Raw genomic sequence first — 17,490 nt, forward strand, 5'->3', positions numbered from 1 at the left:
TTGTAGAATCTGCCCTTGTTCGTTTAATTACATCCGTGCACCATGCTGCACACAACATTTTCTTTTCGGCCTCACCCCCTTTCATCCACAATTTGCCTATTTGGGACAATATCATGATCCGAGAAAAGAATTGTTGAATGTCAGTCAGTATCGTTGTTCCCCGCCTACTTAGAAAAACAGATTGTACAATGTATATGTAGCAAAAGTCCTTTAAAATACTCGTCATTCGTCGTTCTCGTCCGAGTTCTGGCTGCCGGTAGGCCCGAAACCAATCGATCCCCTCGTTTCCGGCGAACTTCTTGAGCCGGTCTCGGAGGTGGACACATTGATTCCGTTTTCTACTAGACTCTTGGGAGTCATCGATGTTGCATCATGATCGATGCGAGACTTCCAATTTTCCTCACTAACCTGCTCGTCCTCTTCTTCCTGCTTGACAAGGTTTCTAGTGTCCAATTCCTCGCTCACGTCACTATAGGCCTCCCCGTTCTCGTCATACAGACTGTCAAGATCTAGATGTTGCAAAGACGGATTCATCAGTTTCTGCTTGCCCCTGACCTTGACGTTCTTCGTGATACGTCCTCCCCTCGTAAATGCGTTCCTATCTCTCACAAGAATACTCTTTGGTTGACGGCTCGCTTTGGAGGGATGTAATCCCGAATACGCCGCGGTTGAGGCCATTTTATCTTTCGTTTTCGCACTTCTAGGAGGCTGGTGTGAAGATGATGCCTCCATCGAAGCATAACCTTTAGCAGACCCGAAATACTGATAAACAGGTGACTGATAAAAGGCTGCTGAAAGCGGCTGGCTGTATGGAAGCAATGGGAAGTCCGAGTAGTAGGGTGATGGACCATAGATTCCATAAGGAAAATGGCCTCCAGACGGTAGAGGGACCACTTGCTGGTGTTGGAAAGGATCAAACTCCATGTCCAACATGGGACCCCCATTAGTAGGGTAAGAAGGATAGCTCAGCAAAACCTGGGGTGAGGAATTCGGATCTTCTTTGTCACTGTTCCCGGAACGTGACTGAGATCTAGACTCACCAGCAGGGTTGTTACCGTTGGCAAGGGTAGTTGGCGATGGAACCAGCTGTAGCGTTTGTTGTTGAGCGTAAGCGTGCGTGTAAGCAGTGGTGTGGCCTGCGTGCGCAAACGTTGCACTTTTAGGTGTCGCAGTGCGCAGCGAATTGGCAACTCTTGGTGTCATGCGTAAATTCAAAGGATTCGTGGCTGATGGTGGGCCTCCAGATTGAAGTCGATGCTGTTGTGTGCTGTACATCACAGGAACAACCGGTGTAGCCTGATCCAGCAAATAATCGTCCATAAATAAAGCTCTCCCAGGAGAGCCTGTGAACATAGTAGGGTCCATATATAATGACGGATGGTGACCGTAGCTAATGTAGCCGGCATCTTGCGATGAGCTCGTGAGATGGTCCGAGAACCCTGCTGATTCAGCTGGCAAGAAGTCCAATGGGAAGTCGTCGTCGTCAGTGGTGATGCTGTTGATCTCCTCCTTGATCGACGGATGACTTGGCATGGTCTTCTGGTCGCTGGCTGGGGGTCTCACAACCTGCTCAATATTTGCTTCTGTGTCACCATCGTAGATATCGCCTCTTCTCATGCCACTGTCTTTCTCCAGATGTTTTAAGATCTGATCCGCCAGTGGCATCGAATGGTCAAATTTTAGCGATAAGGAAGGCTCGCTCATAGCCCGGGTGGTGGCCGGCTGATTAGCATATTCTTTTTTCAAATCTCTTTCCAGTGCTTCGGCAAACAACTTGTCATGGGGCACGCTAAACCAAAAGAACACTTTCTGCTTCTTTTGTGTCCTTAGACATTGATTTTTGTGTAGAAACTTGAGGAAAGGCGACCGTGGATTCTCCAACACAGCGTCGGTACCGCATTTAAGGGCTCGGAGATCACTGAAGATCCCTTCTTCAAATTTCTTTCTATCAATGATGGTTCGTCCAAAGTGGTGGATCTTGTACGCAATACAGCGCACAATGTCTGTTCCCGTGATGAAATACAGATTGTTCCAGTACACACAGGAGACGAACCCTTCTTCCTTGTTCAGAAAGTATCTCCTGATGACTTGGTTTTCGTGCCAGTTTACTGGAGCGGTGGCCAAAAAGAACTTCAGGTCATCAATCAGTCTTAATGAGGTTTCCACAGAACTGACTGGGGTCTCCGGATGATTTTGGTCGCGGGCTGTGGGATTTTCATTCAAAACTGATCCATTCCCTGTCTCTGCCATGACAATTTGAGTATGGTGTGAAGTATAGTTTAACAACGGCTTCAGGCCCACCGAGATGTAACAGAATGATTGAGATTAGAATTGGGCTTTTTTTGTAACTCAGAGAGCACCATCAGGATGTCTCAGGTACTTATATATTTGTTTCAAGAAGAGTTTCCTAATTAATGTGCCAGCTTTCGCGACGGTTACCATTATATATCGTGCGAAAAAAGATAATGCATTAGAAACAATCGCAGATTAAATGTCTGCAGTGTGGAGTTACGCGGGTACCTTTTGTGGCAGCATCATGCAAACAATTGCGACAACCCTGAGACATCTTGTTCTGGCCAATGTTTTTGTAGCCGGATATACGACCGGACCCGAAACGTTTCATCTGATTTGTTTCAGCTCCTCATTTGATCTCTTCAGATCAATCGCGCTCTTTGAACTCATGTTCTGCCACATGGACGTGTATCGTATCTAATCCGATGTCCGAAATTGGGGCTGCTTTTTCCACAGAATCCTGTGCTGTCACATCTGCTTTGGTTGCATTGTGGTCCCGCAAGCAGCAATGTATCGCAGCAATGGCCATTTTCAGTAATAATAAAATACTAATGCCGGTGGATCATATGGACTTCATCACATTAAGAAACCCAATATCACACATGCAGCTCTCAATTACTCTTTTCTATTAATTATCAGGTGTCGTATTTGACGCATTCAGAACACGCCTCAATACTACGTCCTAATCCCCCAACCTGCTACCGCCAAGGGCCCTACCTTGACTTAGGCTTGTGTTTCTTCTCTTCTTCGGGCTCCTGATCGCGCACCAGTTCGTCTTTTATTATTCTCTTCCAGTCGGCATACCGTCTAGAGTACTGCTCCATGTGCCAGTTCTTCCACACTTGGCGGCCGTAGCCACTGTTTTTCAAGATCTCGCGATTGTCAAAGAGGATTTTCGCAACCCTGTCTTTATACATATTAAGTCCAAATGTGAATCCCCATAAACAATCAACGATGTGTGATCCAGTTGCATGGCATGCCAGTTCTGCGATGATGTCTGTTAGTTTGTTGAGTATTTTCTTGCGCCTGATTGTGTCGACGTCTTTGCTTAAACACTTCTCCACAACGTGCGAAAAGACGCCGTGCTTGCACATGGCCTTCAGCTTGTCGGGCTCCATGGCAATCAATGCATCAACACACTCTTGCAAGAACTTTGAATCGTATGAGACAAGCTTCTCCAAAAAGAGTGCTCGCCGACGCTCATCTGCTGTAGGCCAGTCGTCTCTTGTGTTCCCCAGCGTGGACGTCGAAAGTCTGAGAACGCTTTCGAATATGTCTGAATCCTCGCCAAGACGGAAAAACTGAATGAACTTTTCCACGATTTCTGGCTTCAGATGATCTCCGCGTTCCTGTGAAGTATCCATGATGCTCTGACCAAAGTCAAACCCATTGACAATGAGCTCGTTGAGATGCGGAACCAGCTCGTCCAATAGGAACTTTTGGTCTGCGGGCTTGAGCTTCTTCAATAATGCTCGAATCACGTATGCCCCGGTGGTTTCACGCTTGGCAAGCTTCAAAACACGGTCTTTCATATAAAACTGGAACAAACGTTCGACGTTCTTGTGACGCTGTGTGGAGATCACTGTCTCCAAAAAATGAGAGCCAACAGCGTCCGACAGCAGGTACTCCACAAACGCTTCTTCTTTCGAGTCCTTTTCGTGCGAAACCACGTTGAAAGTTTTGCACCACAGCGTACGATCTTTGTCAACAATACCTTCAAGCTGTATCAGGAGCTGAATCACCGGAGACCCAATCTTGTCTATCGCTAGCTCCCTTAGCGACTTTGTGTCGTGTTGTTCATTCACAAGCCTCAAAATGTCTGCCAGCTCGTCTTTGAACGAAGAAGGAGTCATGTACGAACGTTTGTAGTCTTCATTGTCCTTGATATCAATCATCTTGCGCGCAATCTTGGACTTCTTGGACCGGAGCACAGAGTTAGATTCCACCGTCGATGGCAGCTGTTTGCCTCCCAAAATAAGCAATATCACGCGCAGCACATGTGACGCATACCTGTGGACAATTAGATTATCCAGCTGCGGTTTGATCTCGGCCAAGAGAAAAAGAAGCATGTTTTCCATGGAAACATATTCCTCGTCAGCATCCGGCTCCTCCGGCTCAGACGTCATTTGTTTCTCCACATACATAGCCATTCTGACCAGATACGTCTCCATCACATGTGATGAGTACTTTTGGCAGCACAACTGAACGAAATGACCATTGAATGCACTGAACAGTTGTTTCATCTGACGCTCCGTGGCTACCAGAACGAGTCTTTCCACCAATTTGGAGCAAATTTGGTTTGTAACAAGCTTCAACTCTTTGCCCTTCGATTCCTCGTAAACACCCGCAACAAAGTACTCCCGTTCCTCGCTGCTACTAAAAGCATTTATATTAAGCGTAGACTCTGCCTGTTTGAAGTATTCCAGTTCTGTGGAATCCAGCAGCCCAAAAAATGGGGTTGCTTCCTTGATATTGGTCGCTTGAGTCTCCTCAATGTCCTCCTCGAGCTTCTCTTTTCTCTTGTCTCGTCTGCCTCTAGGTTTACCCATCAGATCTATTTTTTATAAATTTTTTTTAAACTTTGCAGAATAACGTAATCGTAAAAAATATCACAAAAAAGCTTTCTTGTATTTGCTTCCAGATGGATTTAGATCCTGAATTCGCTCCCTCGCCTGAACATTCGGAAGATGAAAACAATGATGACGGCAAAAAGGCGCCAGACGCACTGAAGGGTGCCAACGGTGGCTACGCTTGGGAGGACCAATACAGACGTTCATGGGATATAGTGCAGGAGGACGAGAGCGGAAGTATAGAATCAATTGTGTCTGGCCTCGTGGAGTCACAAAAAAAGCGATACATGAAAAACATTACGCCTTTCCAACGTGGAATCATCCGTACAATGGTACTGGTTCTGGATTTCTCTAATGTCATGATGGAAAAAGATTTTAGACCTAATCGAGTGTCTGTGATGATTTCCAACGCCATAGAATTCGTCGGCGAATTTTTCGACCAAAACCCTATTTCACAGCTCAGCATAGTCATTATGCGCAACGGTATTGCTCAGCTTGTTTCTGAAGTGAGTGGCAATCCTCACGACCACATTGAAGCACTAAAGAATATTCGCAAACTAGAACCTCAAGGGTATCCTTCTCTACAAAACGCTTTGGAAATGTGCCGAGGCCTTCTGTTGCATGTTGCTTCGCACTGCACGCGAGAGGTGCTGGTGATATTTGGTGCCCTATTCACTTCAGATCCAGGAAATATACATAAAACGATTCAGGATCTGGTGCGAGAGAAAATCACCGTGCGTGTGATCGGGTTGACAGCACAGGTGGCTGTTTGCCAGGAGCTATGCCGCATGACAAATTACGGAGACCTTAAAAATTCGTACCATGTGGTGTTGTACGAGCAGCATTTTAAAGAGCTATTTATGGACGCTGTCACGCCATTGGCGGTGACGAAAGTTGAATCGCAAAAGAAAGACGGGTTCACCCTTGTGAAAATGGGATTCCCCTCGCGAGTGAGTGATAATCAGCCGACATTCTGCTCCTGCCATTCGAAGGCGGTGTATGGGGGCTATATCTGTCCGAACTGTAAAAGCAAGGTATGTGTGCTGCCCACAGTTTGTCCGTGCTGCGATCTGATGCTAATTCTGTCGACACACCTTGCACGATCGTACCACCACCTGTTCCCGCTGAAACTCTTCCAGGAAGTGCCCGTTAGCGAAGAGTATAGCTCGAGCCACTGCTTTGGCTGCCAAGCGCAGTTCCCGCCTGGCGTGGCCCCATCGGCGCGACGAGAGTACCACACGAGCTCGCGGTACCACTGCCAGGACTGCAATAAGGACTTTTGCATTGACTGCGACGTGTTCATCCACGAGGTCTTGCACAACTGCCCGGGCTGCGAGGCTGATAGCAGAAAGCTATAAAATATTCTATGTATGTGCTCGTAACCATTTTATCAGTAAAACGTACACCTATAACTTTTATATTCGCCAATTGCAGTACGAAAACAGATGTCTACCACGAAGTCGGTAATAAGAACCCTCAAAAATGTGGCCAACGGCTACTCCAATGTGCAGGTGATGGTTAGAAATGCTACCAGTAACGATCCGACAGGTCCCACGACAGCCCAGATGGCAGATGTGGCCAACCATACTTACGAAAACGGAGAGTTTTTGGAGGTGATGGATATCATCGACCGTCGGCTGAACGACAAGGGAAAGAACTGGCGGCATATCGCTAAGTCGCTAACTCTCTTGGACTACCTAGTGCGGTATGGGTCTGAGGACGTGGTTCTGTGGGCAAAGGAAAATATGTACATCATCAAGACCTTGAGAGAATTCCAGGTGAACGACATGCTGGGCGCAGACCAAGGAGCCATTATCCGTGTGAAGGCGAAAGAATTGACGGCGTTGTTGCGCGATGACGAAAGACTGAACCAGGAGCGAGAGCTGGCCAGACAGAGAATGACCGATAGACGGACCAGGAGGAAAAACCGGATGTCACCTGATGAGGACGAGTACGACGAGGCTTTGCAGAAGGCGCTGGAGGAGAGCCGCTTGACGGCGGAGGAGGAGGCTCGCAGACGCAGAAACCAGAGCGACGAGAGTTTGGAGAAGGCCATCCAGCTCAGCCTCGAGGAGGAAGAGATGCGGAAACGTAACAACAACTTGCTCGATCTAGACGACAACAGCACGCAGCCGCCTCAGGTGTTTGGCTACTATCCACAGGGACAAGAGATGGGTCAGATAATTGGCTACGATATGTACGGCAACCCAGTGTACGCCAACCAGCAGATGAACACGGGGTATCTCCAGAACGCGTACCAGGATATGGCTATGCAGCAGCAGATGTACCAACAGCAGCTATACGAGCAGCAATTGGCGCAGCAGCAGGCACAGCAGATGGCCGCGTACCAGCAACAACTGGCGCAACAACAGCTTCTTTTGCAACAACAGCAGCAGCAGCAACAACAACAACAAATTCCACTCAAGACGGGCTCGAACAACCCATTCGCTCATCTCCAGCAGCAGCAGCAGCAGCAGCAGCAGCAGCAGGCGGCTCCACAGTCTGCAAAGCCTGTTGAGCAAGCCCAACAGCAAGAGCCTCTTAGACAGACACCGACCGGCATTCAGAAGATGAACGAACAGTACTCGAAATTGAACGCTTTGCTGGCCACCGGCACGGGCGTGGACACGTTTGGAAACATTGGCGATACAAGAATCCCTGCACAGCACACGAAAACCGGAACCTTCATCAATTCGTACGGAACAGGAATTAAGCAGGAGATTGGCTCCAATTCGGCCAATCCGTTTTTCGATACACAATATACAGGAATCCCATCCACGGGAATCACGCCTTCATACACGGGATACGGTTTTGGGAACCAGCAGGCACAGAAATCTGGCTCCAACGCCAACGGAGCTAGTCTTATTGACCTCTAGAGTTTTTTAGACTCATACATTTTCAATAAGTCCTGCAATCGTCTTTTCTCCACACGTTCGGCCTCGAGCTCCTGCTCGAACCTCTCGTTCATGCCTGCGACCAACTTCTTGAACTCGAGTCTCAAAATTGATGCGCTGACGTTGTTCTTGGTAGGGGAAGAAGTGGCCGCAAAAGACTGGTCCTCGTGGTATGACGTGAGAGGCGTTGACGGGGAAGACGATTGATTTGCTCCCTGACTAAACGAGAGCGGTCTCTCTGCCGTCGTGTCGCCTAGACGGTCGACCTTCAGAATGTTCAACTGCTTGGCCTGGTCAATGGTTTCCCGTTGTTTGTTGGCCAATTGCATTTGTAACTCACTGTTTTGTAGCTCCAATTTCAATAATTGAGACGTTTGTTTAGAAAGCTCGCTGTTTGATTTGTTGAGCAGCTCCTGTGACTGGCTGAGCTTCTGCCGCAGCTCGCTAAGAACAGTGTTGTGGAGCTCGCGCTCGTCCTCAAACTTGCGTGTAAGGTAGTTGTGTGCAAATTGAAGGTCACTGAGTGCCGTTCTTAATTCCTCCACGTCGGATGACTCCTGCTTGTTGCCAACATCCTTCGTGAATTGGTGTGTCTCGGAGATTGGCGTGGTTTTCGAGCCGTTCACAAGAGCAGCAATGCAATTTGAACACCACTCGATTCGGCCAGTCAAGCTGCGCATCTTTTCGATGTTGGGCTCAGGAAGTTCGACATTGTTCTGCACAGACATTGACACCACCTTAGATACAAGCCCTTCCAGCGATCGTTCCACATCACTGGCCATGAAAGCAGCATTCTGGTCAAGGAACATGTCCTGCACGTATCCCAGCTGCGAAACTAAGATCTCATGGCTAGTCAGCTTTGCTTGCAAAAACTCTAAGTCCTTGTCAACCGCGACGAAACGTTCAAACAACTGGGACTGCGGGCCCTCCGCCAATTTTTCAAGTAGTTGTGTTTTTGATGCTTTTAACTCCTCGATCTGGTTTTTAACGTGTTTCGCTTCTTCCAGCGTTAGGACCTCCTTTCCCTCCGAATGCTCGTGTAATTTTGCCAGTGTATGCTCAATCAGAATGTTTAGCTCCACGGGATCAATATTTTCGCGCTGAAGCTTGAATGGTCGCGCACTCGGATCATCGATTATCTGTTTAAGATGCTGATTCAGAACGTTATTTGGTTGTCTGCGGTTTTGCTCTTTGTGGTCTCGAAGCTGAATAGCCAACCTCCACGGGTCCTGTAGATCAAATACAGGGTTTTGTTGACATGTTTGACGCGTTTCTAACAGCTTCAAAGCAAGCGAACTCATTATTGTTTATTTATTTTTTTACCTTCGCATATGATTTAATTATTGGAAATTTCAGTTTCGTGAAGATTAGATTTCTGAAATAACGCAATCTATTTAGCATTTGTCGTAAGCCCGCACGTGGCACCAGATATTACATAGTTGTAGACAAACTCAAAATATGTACTTGGAACACACTTCTTCGATACGCTGCAACAGCTCGTCCTTACGAGACTGGGAAATGTGAGAACCTTTGACTCCATTCTGGGCAATCAGCTTCCATGTTGGGACGTCTAGACCAAACTTCGATTGAACTGCAAGGTAATTATCGAGGATATAGCCTCCGAAGTAGGCGGGATCGTCAGAGTTGATAGAGAATGGAACACCAGCTTCAATCCATTCCTTGATAGGTAACTCGGCGATGTCTTGCACAACACGGAGCTTCAGATTCGACATCGGACACAATGACAGCATTGTTTGGTTGTCCGCAAGCCTCTTAATCAGCTGTGGGTCCTTAATGGAGTTGACACCGTGATCAATACGTGTGACTTTCAATAAATCCAAAGAGTTGTGAATATAATCAGGACCTCCTTCCTCACCAGCATGGGCCGTCAAAAGTACTTCGGGGTGGTGTTTGGCCATATGCTCATAGCATTCTTTGAAAAGTTCTGGAGGAAAAGGCTTTTCGGAGGAGTCCAGACCAAGTCCATGTATAAGTCCCTGCTCGTAGTAGGGCTTGGCCAAGGCAATGGTGTCCAGTCCGTCTTGAGCTGGCAAATGTCTCAGAAGACACATGATCAGTTTAGTCGTGATCCCCAATTCTGCCTCAGCTTTGTCGCATGCCTTTCTGAATCCCTTCACAACAGTCTCCATATCGATACCTCTCTCGAGGTGGCCCTGGGGATCGAAAAAAGTCTCGGCATGATGTAGGCCATCTGCATGTGCTTTTCTGAAGTAGGCCCATGCAAGTTCGAAGAAATCATCCTCAGTAATCAAAACACTCATTCCCACATAGTACAAGTCCAAAAAGTCCTGCAGATCTTTGAAGTTGTCATATTTGTACTGCAAATCATCCACAGTCTTAGGAAAATGATCCGGGAGTTGTATGTTGTTTCTAGCAGCCAAGGGGAAAAGGAGTTCAGGCCCCAAGGTGCCTTCCAAGTGGACATGATGCTCACACTTTGGAAGCTCATGGAGGAACTGGTGCATCTCTGGGGTCACTGTGTGGATCATAATAGCAAAGTCTTGGTGCTCAGATAAATTTTTTAGTGAACAATAGAACCGTTTTTGCCTTTCTTTTTTTTGGTCCGCCGTGCCAAGTATGCCAAATACGGCTGTCTAAAATAGAAAAGCCAGATCTTGGATTTGATAGCTTCAGATCAAAAAATTTCTTTGCTGTCAAACTCGTGTATGCCGGGTACTGAATCAAAACTCGGTTCTGCCTTCATTGTAATATTTTACAGCCAAGAGAGCCCCCCCAATTTGATTAGTAAAATAGAAAAATGAGCCAAGTAACGGAACACTCTCTAATAGGTTAGCCACAAAGCCAAAACTCCAGTAATCTCCCTCCCTTTCTTTGATCAGGTACCTAATCTGACGATCTCTGAGTCTAGTCAATCTGTAATAGCGCTTCTCGAAGCCATTACCTTTTGCAACCGCACTGTTGAAGCTCAAAGCCATCGGGCCAATAATAGGGACAAAACTCAGAATCACTGGTCTCAAGTTGGAATAAAGACTCTCTGGCAGAGTCACTGGAGCCCATAATGAATTTTCCCAAAGCTTGTCGCCAAAAGTGGGACCAACAACTCTCTTTAGTTTGCCCGGTATGACGACCTTTTCTAGCCCCTCACGACATAATATATTATCAAAAAGGGAGTCCATAGGCCGAGGAATCAAATAGTTGTCCAAGATGTAGCTAGTGATAAAATTGGCCTCCTGCGCAGTGACGCCTGCTCCCACGAGCAATCCAAACGGTCCGCAACAGCACATAGCCACAGAGATGTTGAGCAAAAACAGTGTGCTAAAAACAGATAAAAAAACAGATACATGAACAATCAAGATAGGGGGTATCAATCTTAGGTAAATGGGCCACAAGGAAGGGTTCTCAAAAAAATAAATCACGCCCCTAACAGGATACTGCGCTGCTCCAGATTGCAAGATTCCACGTGCAATCGTGATTGGACGGGTCAATTCCATAAGGACCCGCGCGTTGATGGCATCGGTCAATGAGGACATAAAGGGTATTGTAAGGCGCTAAGGATATTGCCCCTTTTTTTTTTTACAGTGTCGCGATGCTATAATTTAAAGATGTGTGATATTTTCTTGATTACATAAGCAGATGTGAATTAGTCTAGTCGAAGAGACCGAAGCCCATGTCGTCATCCTCCTCTTCCTCTTCTTCAGCAGCAGCCTCCTCAGCAGCAGCCTCAGAAGCACCGGCAGCAGCACCAGAAGCACCAGCAGCAGCAGCTGGAGCACCAGTTGGGACACTGGACATCTTTTCGGTACCTTCAGAGATGAGCTCTTCCACGGATTTGCCTTCAACTTCGGCAATCAGCTTGTCCAGTTTTTCAGATTCCACTTCGACACCAACAGACTCGAGCACCTTGGTGACGTCGGCGGCAGATGGGGCGGTGTTTCCAGCTTGAACAAGCAAAAGGTAAGCAGCGATGTATTTCACTTAATGTTAGTATTGACGGGTTTGAGCTAACTAGGTAGAATGTGGGAGGCTATGGGATTAAAATATCCCCGTTGTGGGGCCCAACAAAGTCTCCTTCACCTATTCGTCCATTGAAGGTACTCACTTTTTGTGCTATGTTGAAGATGTCGAATTTCTTCAATATTTCTAGTTGACACCTTGCACCGCACTGGAAAATTTTCAGGACCCGCACACGACGTACGCAGTCACAAACTTTTTTTCCACACCGGTATTAGTTTGGTCTGAGGTGTGCAATAGTGAGCCCTGGCCGCAGAGTGCAAAGATTTTTCATATACTTTTACAAATCTAATCATTCAACACAACACCATGTCTCAAGTCGAACAAAGAAAGAAGAGAACTTTCAAGACTTTCTCTTTCAAGGGAGTTGACCTTGCTGACCTCCTTGAGCTGTCCACCGAGGACTTCGCCAAATTGTGCCATGCCAGAGTTAGAAGAAGATTTTCCAGAGGTCTTGGTTCCAAGCCAATGGGTTTGATCAAGAAGTTGAGAGCTGCTAAGCTTGCTGCTGGTCCAAACGAGAAGCCAGCTATCGTCAAGACCCACCTCAGAAACATGATCGTCATGCCAGAAATGATCGGCTCTCTTATTGGAATCTACAACGGTAAGGTGTTCAACACCATCGAAGTCAAGCCAGAGATGGTTGGCCACTACCTTGGAGAGTTCTCCATCACCTACAACCCTGTCCAGCACGGAAAAGCATCCTCTGGTTCTAAGTTGAAACTTTATTAGAACACCTAATGAAATACAATAAGTACCTATTTTATCATACCAGGTTCATCTCTTTGAGATCCTGTTGGACCTCCTCACCCGTACAGCTTTTCAGGTCGTTCAGCGAGCTTGGGAATCCTCCAGTGTATTTTTCTATGCCCTTCAAGCTGCTAAGCTCGTGGTACAATGCGTTTCTTTGAACCACCAGCCTGTTGATTGCGCTCTGCGAGTTCACATTTGCAGCAGTAATATCTCCGTTGTATTGGTAGTAGTCGGGTAGGTTCAAAGTGACGTTGTCCAAGGCCCGTCGTTCCTTGTTGATCTCGTACCAGTTCGACGTTATGTTTGTAATCTCTTCGTTTTTCAGGTCCTGGCAGCACTTGATAAACTGTTGGTGTATCGCCACTCGTGTAGCTCGCGTCTGGTTGTCCAGGCATTTAAGCTTGTATTTTTGCAGGTTCACATATCGCGCAACTTTGGCCTGGAAGTTATTTTCAATCATGTTGGAGTAATTGAGAAAGTCCGGATGTTTGTTGGAATTGCAGAGCTCCAGCTCAAATAACAGCTTATTCATCTGTGTCTCATAAAGTTTGTCTTTTAGCAGCGCAAATTCAATCTCAATATTCTTTATCTCCTCCAAGGCACTCAACCGGAGGTGTTCCCTGGCTTTCTCCTCCTCCCCTTCTTTTTCGCTGTTGCGCTCCTCCTTGTCCTCACCTGTGTCTTGGTCTTCCTCCATTCCTGACTCCTCCTCGGCCTGTTCTCCCTCATCTTCCTCCTCGCCACTGAGTTTCTCGTCTTCTTCCTGCTTGTTTGTTTCAGCAAGTCTCGCGAGCCTGCTCTCTTCGACGCTTTCCATCCTGTCTGTCTCTGCCTCTGACGAATTGATCTCACTCACCTCACTGGACGGGTTCTTTCTATCGTTCGCTCCCGTTGATGCCGTGTCCTCGGCCGCTATAGCTTCCCCCATAGAAAACACACCTTTAAAGATTAAGAAAATATAAGGTAGTGCAACACTAAAAGGCTATCAAAAAATTTATTTTCTCTTGAACTATACATATGTCTGATTCGCTGGCCACGCTGTTTGCACAGCCTTCCAGGATCGACAACAAGGAGCTGGTTGCTCGCAAACGGACTTTGGTTGAGCTTCCAAAGACTGAGGAGGAAGAACGGGCGTTGGAGGCAGGACAACAGCCGAATAAAAGAACGAAAAGGGCCGCAGATTTTGCTAAGTCTCGCAAGGAGGAGTCTTCAGCCACTACTTCGGCTCCTAAATATGATCCTGTCGCTGAGAAGGAGAAGAATAAGCGCACGATTTTCATTGGAAATCTTCCGACAGCCATCATGGCCTCCAAAAAATCTACCAAGGAGCTGAAGGCTCTGTTCAAGCCTTTTGGCAAGATCGAGTCGATGAGATTTAGATCCTTTGCAGTCCAGTCCAACCTTCCAAGAAAGGCTGCCTACATTTTGCATAACGTGAAAGACGACGATACCACCAACTGCTATATGGTATTTGAAAAAGAGGAAGATTCGCTCAAGGCTGTGGAGCTGAATGGAACCGTATTCATGGATCACCACCTAAGAGTTGACCATGTTGCTCAGCCCTTGAAGCATGATAACAAGCTTTCTGTTTTCGTTGGAAACCTTGATTTTGAGGAGACAGAGGAATCTTTGTGGAGATTTTTCAACGAGACTTGTTCACCAGACAAGTCGAACGTCATCGCAAATGTGCGGTTGGTTAGAGATTCCAAGACTAATTACGGTAAAGGATTTGCAATTGTCCAATTCACAGATACAAACTACGTCTCTAAAGCATTGTTACAAAACAAGAAAGAGCTCACGACATCGAAGAAACCTAGAGAGCTACGCATCACGCGCTGCAGGAACCAGACGGTGGCTCCAGTAAAGGATAGAAAGCTGGGATCGGCTGTGAAAGCTGGAAAAGTGGTCTTGGAAGGTGAAAGAGCCAAAAAGGGTACTCGTGTCAAGGGTATCAAGAATGGTGGTCATGCTGGCGGTAAAAAGAAGCCAAGAAACCCTGAGGGAAGAGCGGCAAGAAGGAGTAAGGAGTTCAGGCAAAAGCTAGGCGCTAAATGACTTGATGTAAAATAGACCGACTAAAATTCTATTAAATTTAAAAATTGCCTTATATAAATAATCGTGCGTATTTTTGGTAGCTGACAGTGTTGTCCTCCAATTTCGTGATCGGTTGCGTCCAAGTGAGGTTGGAGATAATGTCATTTGACAGCTCTGGACATGGCCGAATCATTTCTGGGTAAAGATGCTCAGCGTTTCGATGTTTTAAGGCAGTTCGGATCATGTTACGGAAAGCTTCGTGCTGCTGACTATTGTGATATAGGAATTTGAGGACAGTGTAGTAATTTTCGTGAGAACCCAGCGATTGTAGGTGTAGCTTCAAAAGCTTGTTGTACACGAGTTTTCTTTTCGATAAAGAAATAGGACATTTGGAGTGGAAATACTCGAGCATAGAGATCGACTTATACATCTCACCTTTATGCGCCGGCTGAACAATAAGCTGTTGGAGATGGGAGAACTTGAGCGGCCGTCTCATTTGAAAGACGTCAACACTTTTGATCAGACAGTCGAGGTTGTAATAGAAAGAGTAGATCCGGATATAATTGACTGGATGAATACTACCCGAAAGCTGGCAGAACGAGTCCGGGTACTGCCTCAGAAACTCAATCGCCTGCTGGGATGTACGCAGCTCATTCTCTTTAATCTTCAATACCTGCCAGATGCTTCTCTGAAGAGGAATCTTGACTTGCAGCATGCTGTGCAGATACTCTTTAGCTGACTCTTTGGGGAGCAGCATCAATAGACTTGTCCACGAAGCCAGCGTCGGGTCCAGATCGTATTCAATGATCTTGTCCACGCATGCGTCAACAATTCGCTCCTTTGACTGCTTGTCCAAATGGGTAGCTGAGTTAAGCACGAGATTCACCCATTTCATGCGAGGTTCAATTCCTACCGAGGGAGCCATGTTGAAAATGAGGTTGAGCATTGTTGCACAATGATTGTAGCTGTGAAGGAACGAGAGCAGCTTATCAACTGTCTGATCAGTTAATAGTGGCAAATTCTCGTCCTTCAGGACCTCATGATACAGAATATTCAATACCGTGGGGGACTCTTTGGGAGACGGCCTGGCACAGGTCAGATATGTAGCGTAATTTTCCAATGCTGTCGCATCTGTAAATTTTGTAGGAGGCTTGATTCGGCGGGCTTGCTGAGGAATCAAGGAACTGTCAGGTTTTGTAAGGATCTGCAATTTGTGGTCCCAAAATGCATCTGTCAAGGGACTCTTCGAATCAAACTTGAGTCGGGCAAAATCGACATAGCGGGAAATGTACTTTGGCAGAGGAGAATACACAGGAGCAAACTCGTCTCTGGCAACATTTCTAGAAACACCAATGGATGAAAACCTAACAAATACTATTGATTGGGTCCGCAGCATGAATTAGAAATGGTGGGGTAGTTTTTAAAATTCAGATTACCTAAAAAAACCTTATCATCATATCAATATGGGTTCCCAGGCATCCAAAATTGTTGAACCGAAATATACACCAGTGAGAAGCACCAATGACGACGACGAACTTCTGTTGAAGCTACAGGCAAGACTAGGGCAGCAGGATGAGTCCAAAGATGCCCCATTGAGCCTGAGTAACCTCTCCAAGTGGGAGGCAAATTTGCTGGCAGACCCAAAGAATAGATTAGCTCTGAACTGCTTTACCAGCCACGACATCACAGAGATAGTTGCACAGACGGCAGCCATCAACTTGGACAATGTCGATTTGTTCAATGTGAATGTCAAGTTCGAAGGCGCACCCATCACCAACCAGAAGTCATCTGGCAGATGCTGGCTTTTTGCATCAACTAACGTGTTCAAGGAGTTTATCAAGGCCAAGCACCAACTAGAAAGTTTTGAGTTTTCGCAGAATTACTTGTTTTTCTATGACAAGCTGGAGAAGTCGAACTGGTTCCTAAACAGGATTATTGAGTCGGCCGATGAGGAAATTGACTCCAGATTGGTCCAGTACCTCATGCAGACTCCAGAGAACGACGGTGGCCAGTGGGACATGGTGGTCAACCTGGTGAAGACGTATGGTCTTGTTCCAAAATCTGTCTATCCAGACTCGGCTTCGTCTATTAACTCCAGTGGTCTAAACTACCTGGTTAACAACAAGTTACGGGAATTTGCGCTCGTTTTGCGTAAGCTGAGCACCAGCGAGAAAAGCGAGGACGTCGAAGGCGTCAAGACTTCGATGCTGAACGAGATCTTCAACATTTTGGCCTTAACTCTAGGACTGCCTCCGAAGCCTGATGATGAGATCACCTGGGAGTACAAGGACAAATTCGGCAACTTCCATTCCGTCAAGACCACCCCATTGGGAGTGTACAGTGATCTTCTAGGCTTCGATGCTGCCAAATACTTCTCGCTGATCCATGACCCTAGAAACACCGAGGGACTGTATACGGTGGACAAGTTGGGCAACATTGAAGGTGGAAAGCCTATCGAGTACGTCAACACGTCTATCGACAACCTCAAGCAGGCTGCTATTGCTATGTTGCAGGCAAACCATCCTGTGTTTTTCGGGTGCGATGTTGGGAAGTTTGGCAAGACCGATTTGGGCCTTCTGGACGTAGACTCTTGGGACTACCAACTGGGCTTTGGCACCGACATGCACCTAAACAAGAAGCAGCGTCTGATGACAGGTTCATCGCAAATGACGCATGCCATGGTACTAGTTGGTGTCCATCTTGTCGACGGAAAGCCTGTTCGCTGGAAGGTGGAGAACTCCTGGGGTGAGTACGGAGCACACAAGGGTTACTACGTTATGAGCGACAAATGGTTTGACGAGTACGTTTTCCAGATCGTTACCAGCGAGAGGTTTGCTACTACCAAGTTGACAGATATCTGGAAGAGCAAGGATTACAAAGTTTTACCATACTATGATCCTATGGGGGCTCTGGCTTAAATTTTTTAGAAATATTTTTTTTTATATGTAACATGA

At 46.6% G+C, this 17,490-nt stretch overlaps 13 protein-coding genes across 13 annotated transcripts; 5 read left to right on the forward strand and 8 right to left on the reverse strand.

Annotated features, from left to right (window-relative positions):
* Positions 1 to 222: 222 nt before the first annotated feature.
* HPODL_03704 (Transcription factor CPH1) lies at positions 223 to 2,250 on the reverse strand (the record flags this gene model as incomplete). The annotated part of the gene is made up of 1 exon (XM_014080032.1): positions 223 to 2,250. One exon carries the CDS (start codon positions 2,248 to 2,250, stop codon positions 223 to 225), a length of 2,028 nt encoding a protein of 675 aa, XP_013935507.1.
* A 755-nt stretch (positions 2,251 to 3,005) lies between these two features.
* Positions 3,006 to 4,841, reverse strand: HPODL_03705 (Nucleolar protein 9; the record flags this gene model as incomplete). Its single annotated transcript, XM_014080033.1, has 1 exon — positions 3,006 to 4,841. The coding sequence occupies one exon, from the start codon at positions 4,839 to 4,841 to the stop codon at positions 3,006 to 3,008; it is 1,836 nt and encodes a 611-aa protein (XP_013935508.1).
* Positions 4,842 to 4,933: 92 nt separating this feature from the next.
* Positions 4,934 to 6,220, forward strand: HPODL_03706 (Suppressor of stem-loop protein 1; the record flags this gene model as incomplete). Its single annotated transcript, XM_014080034.1, has 1 exon — positions 4,934 to 6,220. The coding sequence occupies one exon, from the start codon at positions 4,934 to 4,936 to the stop codon at positions 6,218 to 6,220; it is 1,287 nt and encodes a 428-aa protein (XP_013935509.1).
* Positions 6,221 to 6,307: 87 nt separating this feature from the next.
* Positions 6,308 to 7,738, forward strand: HPODL_05219 (uncharacterized protein; the record flags this gene model as incomplete). The annotated part of the gene is made up of 1 exon (XM_014080035.1): positions 6,308 to 7,738. The coding sequence occupies one exon, from the start codon at positions 6,308 to 6,310 to the stop codon at positions 7,736 to 7,738; it is 1,431 nt and encodes a 476-aa protein (XP_013935510.1).
* HPODL_03707 (Protein PEA2) lies at positions 7,735 to 9,057 on the reverse strand (the record flags this gene model as incomplete). The annotated part of the gene is made up of 1 exon (XM_014080036.1): positions 7,735 to 9,057. The coding sequence occupies one exon, from the start codon at positions 9,055 to 9,057 to the stop codon at positions 7,735 to 7,737; it is 1,323 nt and encodes a 440-aa protein (XP_013935511.1).
* Positions 9,058 to 9,207: 150 nt separating this feature from the next.
* HPODL_03708 (Adenine deaminase) lies at positions 9,208 to 10,266 on the reverse strand (the record flags this gene model as incomplete). Its single annotated transcript, XM_014080037.1, has 1 exon — positions 9,208 to 10,266. The coding sequence occupies one exon, from the start codon at positions 10,264 to 10,266 to the stop codon at positions 9,208 to 9,210; it is 1,059 nt and encodes a 352-aa protein (XP_013935512.1).
* Positions 10,267 to 10,458: 192 nt separating this feature from the next.
* On the reverse strand, positions 10,459 to 11,022 carry HPODL_05220 (uncharacterized protein; the record flags this gene model as incomplete). Its single annotated transcript, XM_014080038.1, has 1 exon — positions 10,459 to 11,022. The coding sequence occupies one exon, from the start codon at positions 11,020 to 11,022 to the stop codon at positions 10,459 to 10,461; it is 564 nt and encodes a 187-aa protein (XP_013935513.1).
* A 361-nt stretch (positions 11,023 to 11,383) lies between these two features.
* Positions 11,384 to 11,937, reverse strand: HPODL_05221 (uncharacterized protein; the record flags this gene model as incomplete). Its single annotated transcript, XM_014080039.1, has 2 exons — positions 11,384 to 11,712; positions 11,838 to 11,937. 2 exons carry the CDS (start codon positions 11,935 to 11,937, stop codon positions 11,384 to 11,386), a joined length of 429 nt encoding a protein of 142 aa, XP_013935514.1.
* Positions 11,938 to 12,058: 121 nt separating this feature from the next.
* Positions 12,059 to 12,481, forward strand: HPODL_03710 (40S ribosomal protein S15; the record flags this gene model as incomplete). Its single annotated transcript, XM_014080040.1, has 1 exon — positions 12,059 to 12,481. The coding sequence occupies one exon, from the start codon at positions 12,059 to 12,061 to the stop codon at positions 12,479 to 12,481; it is 423 nt and encodes a 140-aa protein (XP_013935515.1).
* Positions 12,482 to 12,515: 34 nt separating this feature from the next.
* Positions 12,516 to 13,430, reverse strand: HPODL_03711 (Transcriptional regulatory protein DEP1; the record flags this gene model as incomplete). Its single annotated transcript, XM_014080041.1, has 1 exon — positions 12,516 to 13,430. One exon carries the CDS (start codon positions 13,428 to 13,430, stop codon positions 12,516 to 12,518), a length of 915 nt encoding a protein of 304 aa, XP_013935516.1.
* An 89-nt stretch (positions 13,431 to 13,519) lies between these two features.
* HPODL_03712 (Nucleolar protein 12) lies at positions 13,520 to 14,557 on the forward strand (the record flags this gene model as incomplete). Its single annotated transcript, XM_014080042.1, has 1 exon — positions 13,520 to 14,557. One exon carries the CDS (start codon positions 13,520 to 13,522, stop codon positions 14,555 to 14,557), a length of 1,038 nt encoding a protein of 345 aa, XP_013935517.1.
* Positions 14,558 to 14,606: 49 nt separating this feature from the next.
* On the reverse strand, positions 14,607 to 15,932 carry HPODL_03713 (uncharacterized protein; the record flags this gene model as incomplete). Its single annotated transcript, XM_014080043.1, has 1 exon — positions 14,607 to 15,932. The coding sequence occupies one exon, from the start codon at positions 15,930 to 15,932 to the stop codon at positions 14,607 to 14,609; it is 1,326 nt and encodes a 441-aa protein (XP_013935518.1).
* Positions 15,933 to 15,999: 67 nt separating this feature from the next.
* Positions 16,000 to 17,454, forward strand: HPODL_03714 (bleomycin hydrolase; the record flags this gene model as incomplete). The annotated part of the gene is made up of 1 exon (XM_014080044.1): positions 16,000 to 17,454. One exon carries the CDS (start codon positions 16,000 to 16,002, stop codon positions 17,452 to 17,454), a length of 1,455 nt encoding a protein of 484 aa, XP_013935519.1.
* Positions 17,455 to 17,490: the final 36 nt, after the last annotated feature.

This window comes from Ogataea parapolymorpha, chromosome IV (assembly GCF_000187245.1).
Source record: "Ogataea parapolymorpha DL-1 chromosome IV, whole genome shotgun sequence".
In the NCBI taxonomy this organism is placed as follows: domain Eukaryota; kingdom Fungi; phylum Ascomycota; class Pichiomycetes; order Pichiales; family Pichiaceae; genus Ogataea; species Ogataea parapolymorpha.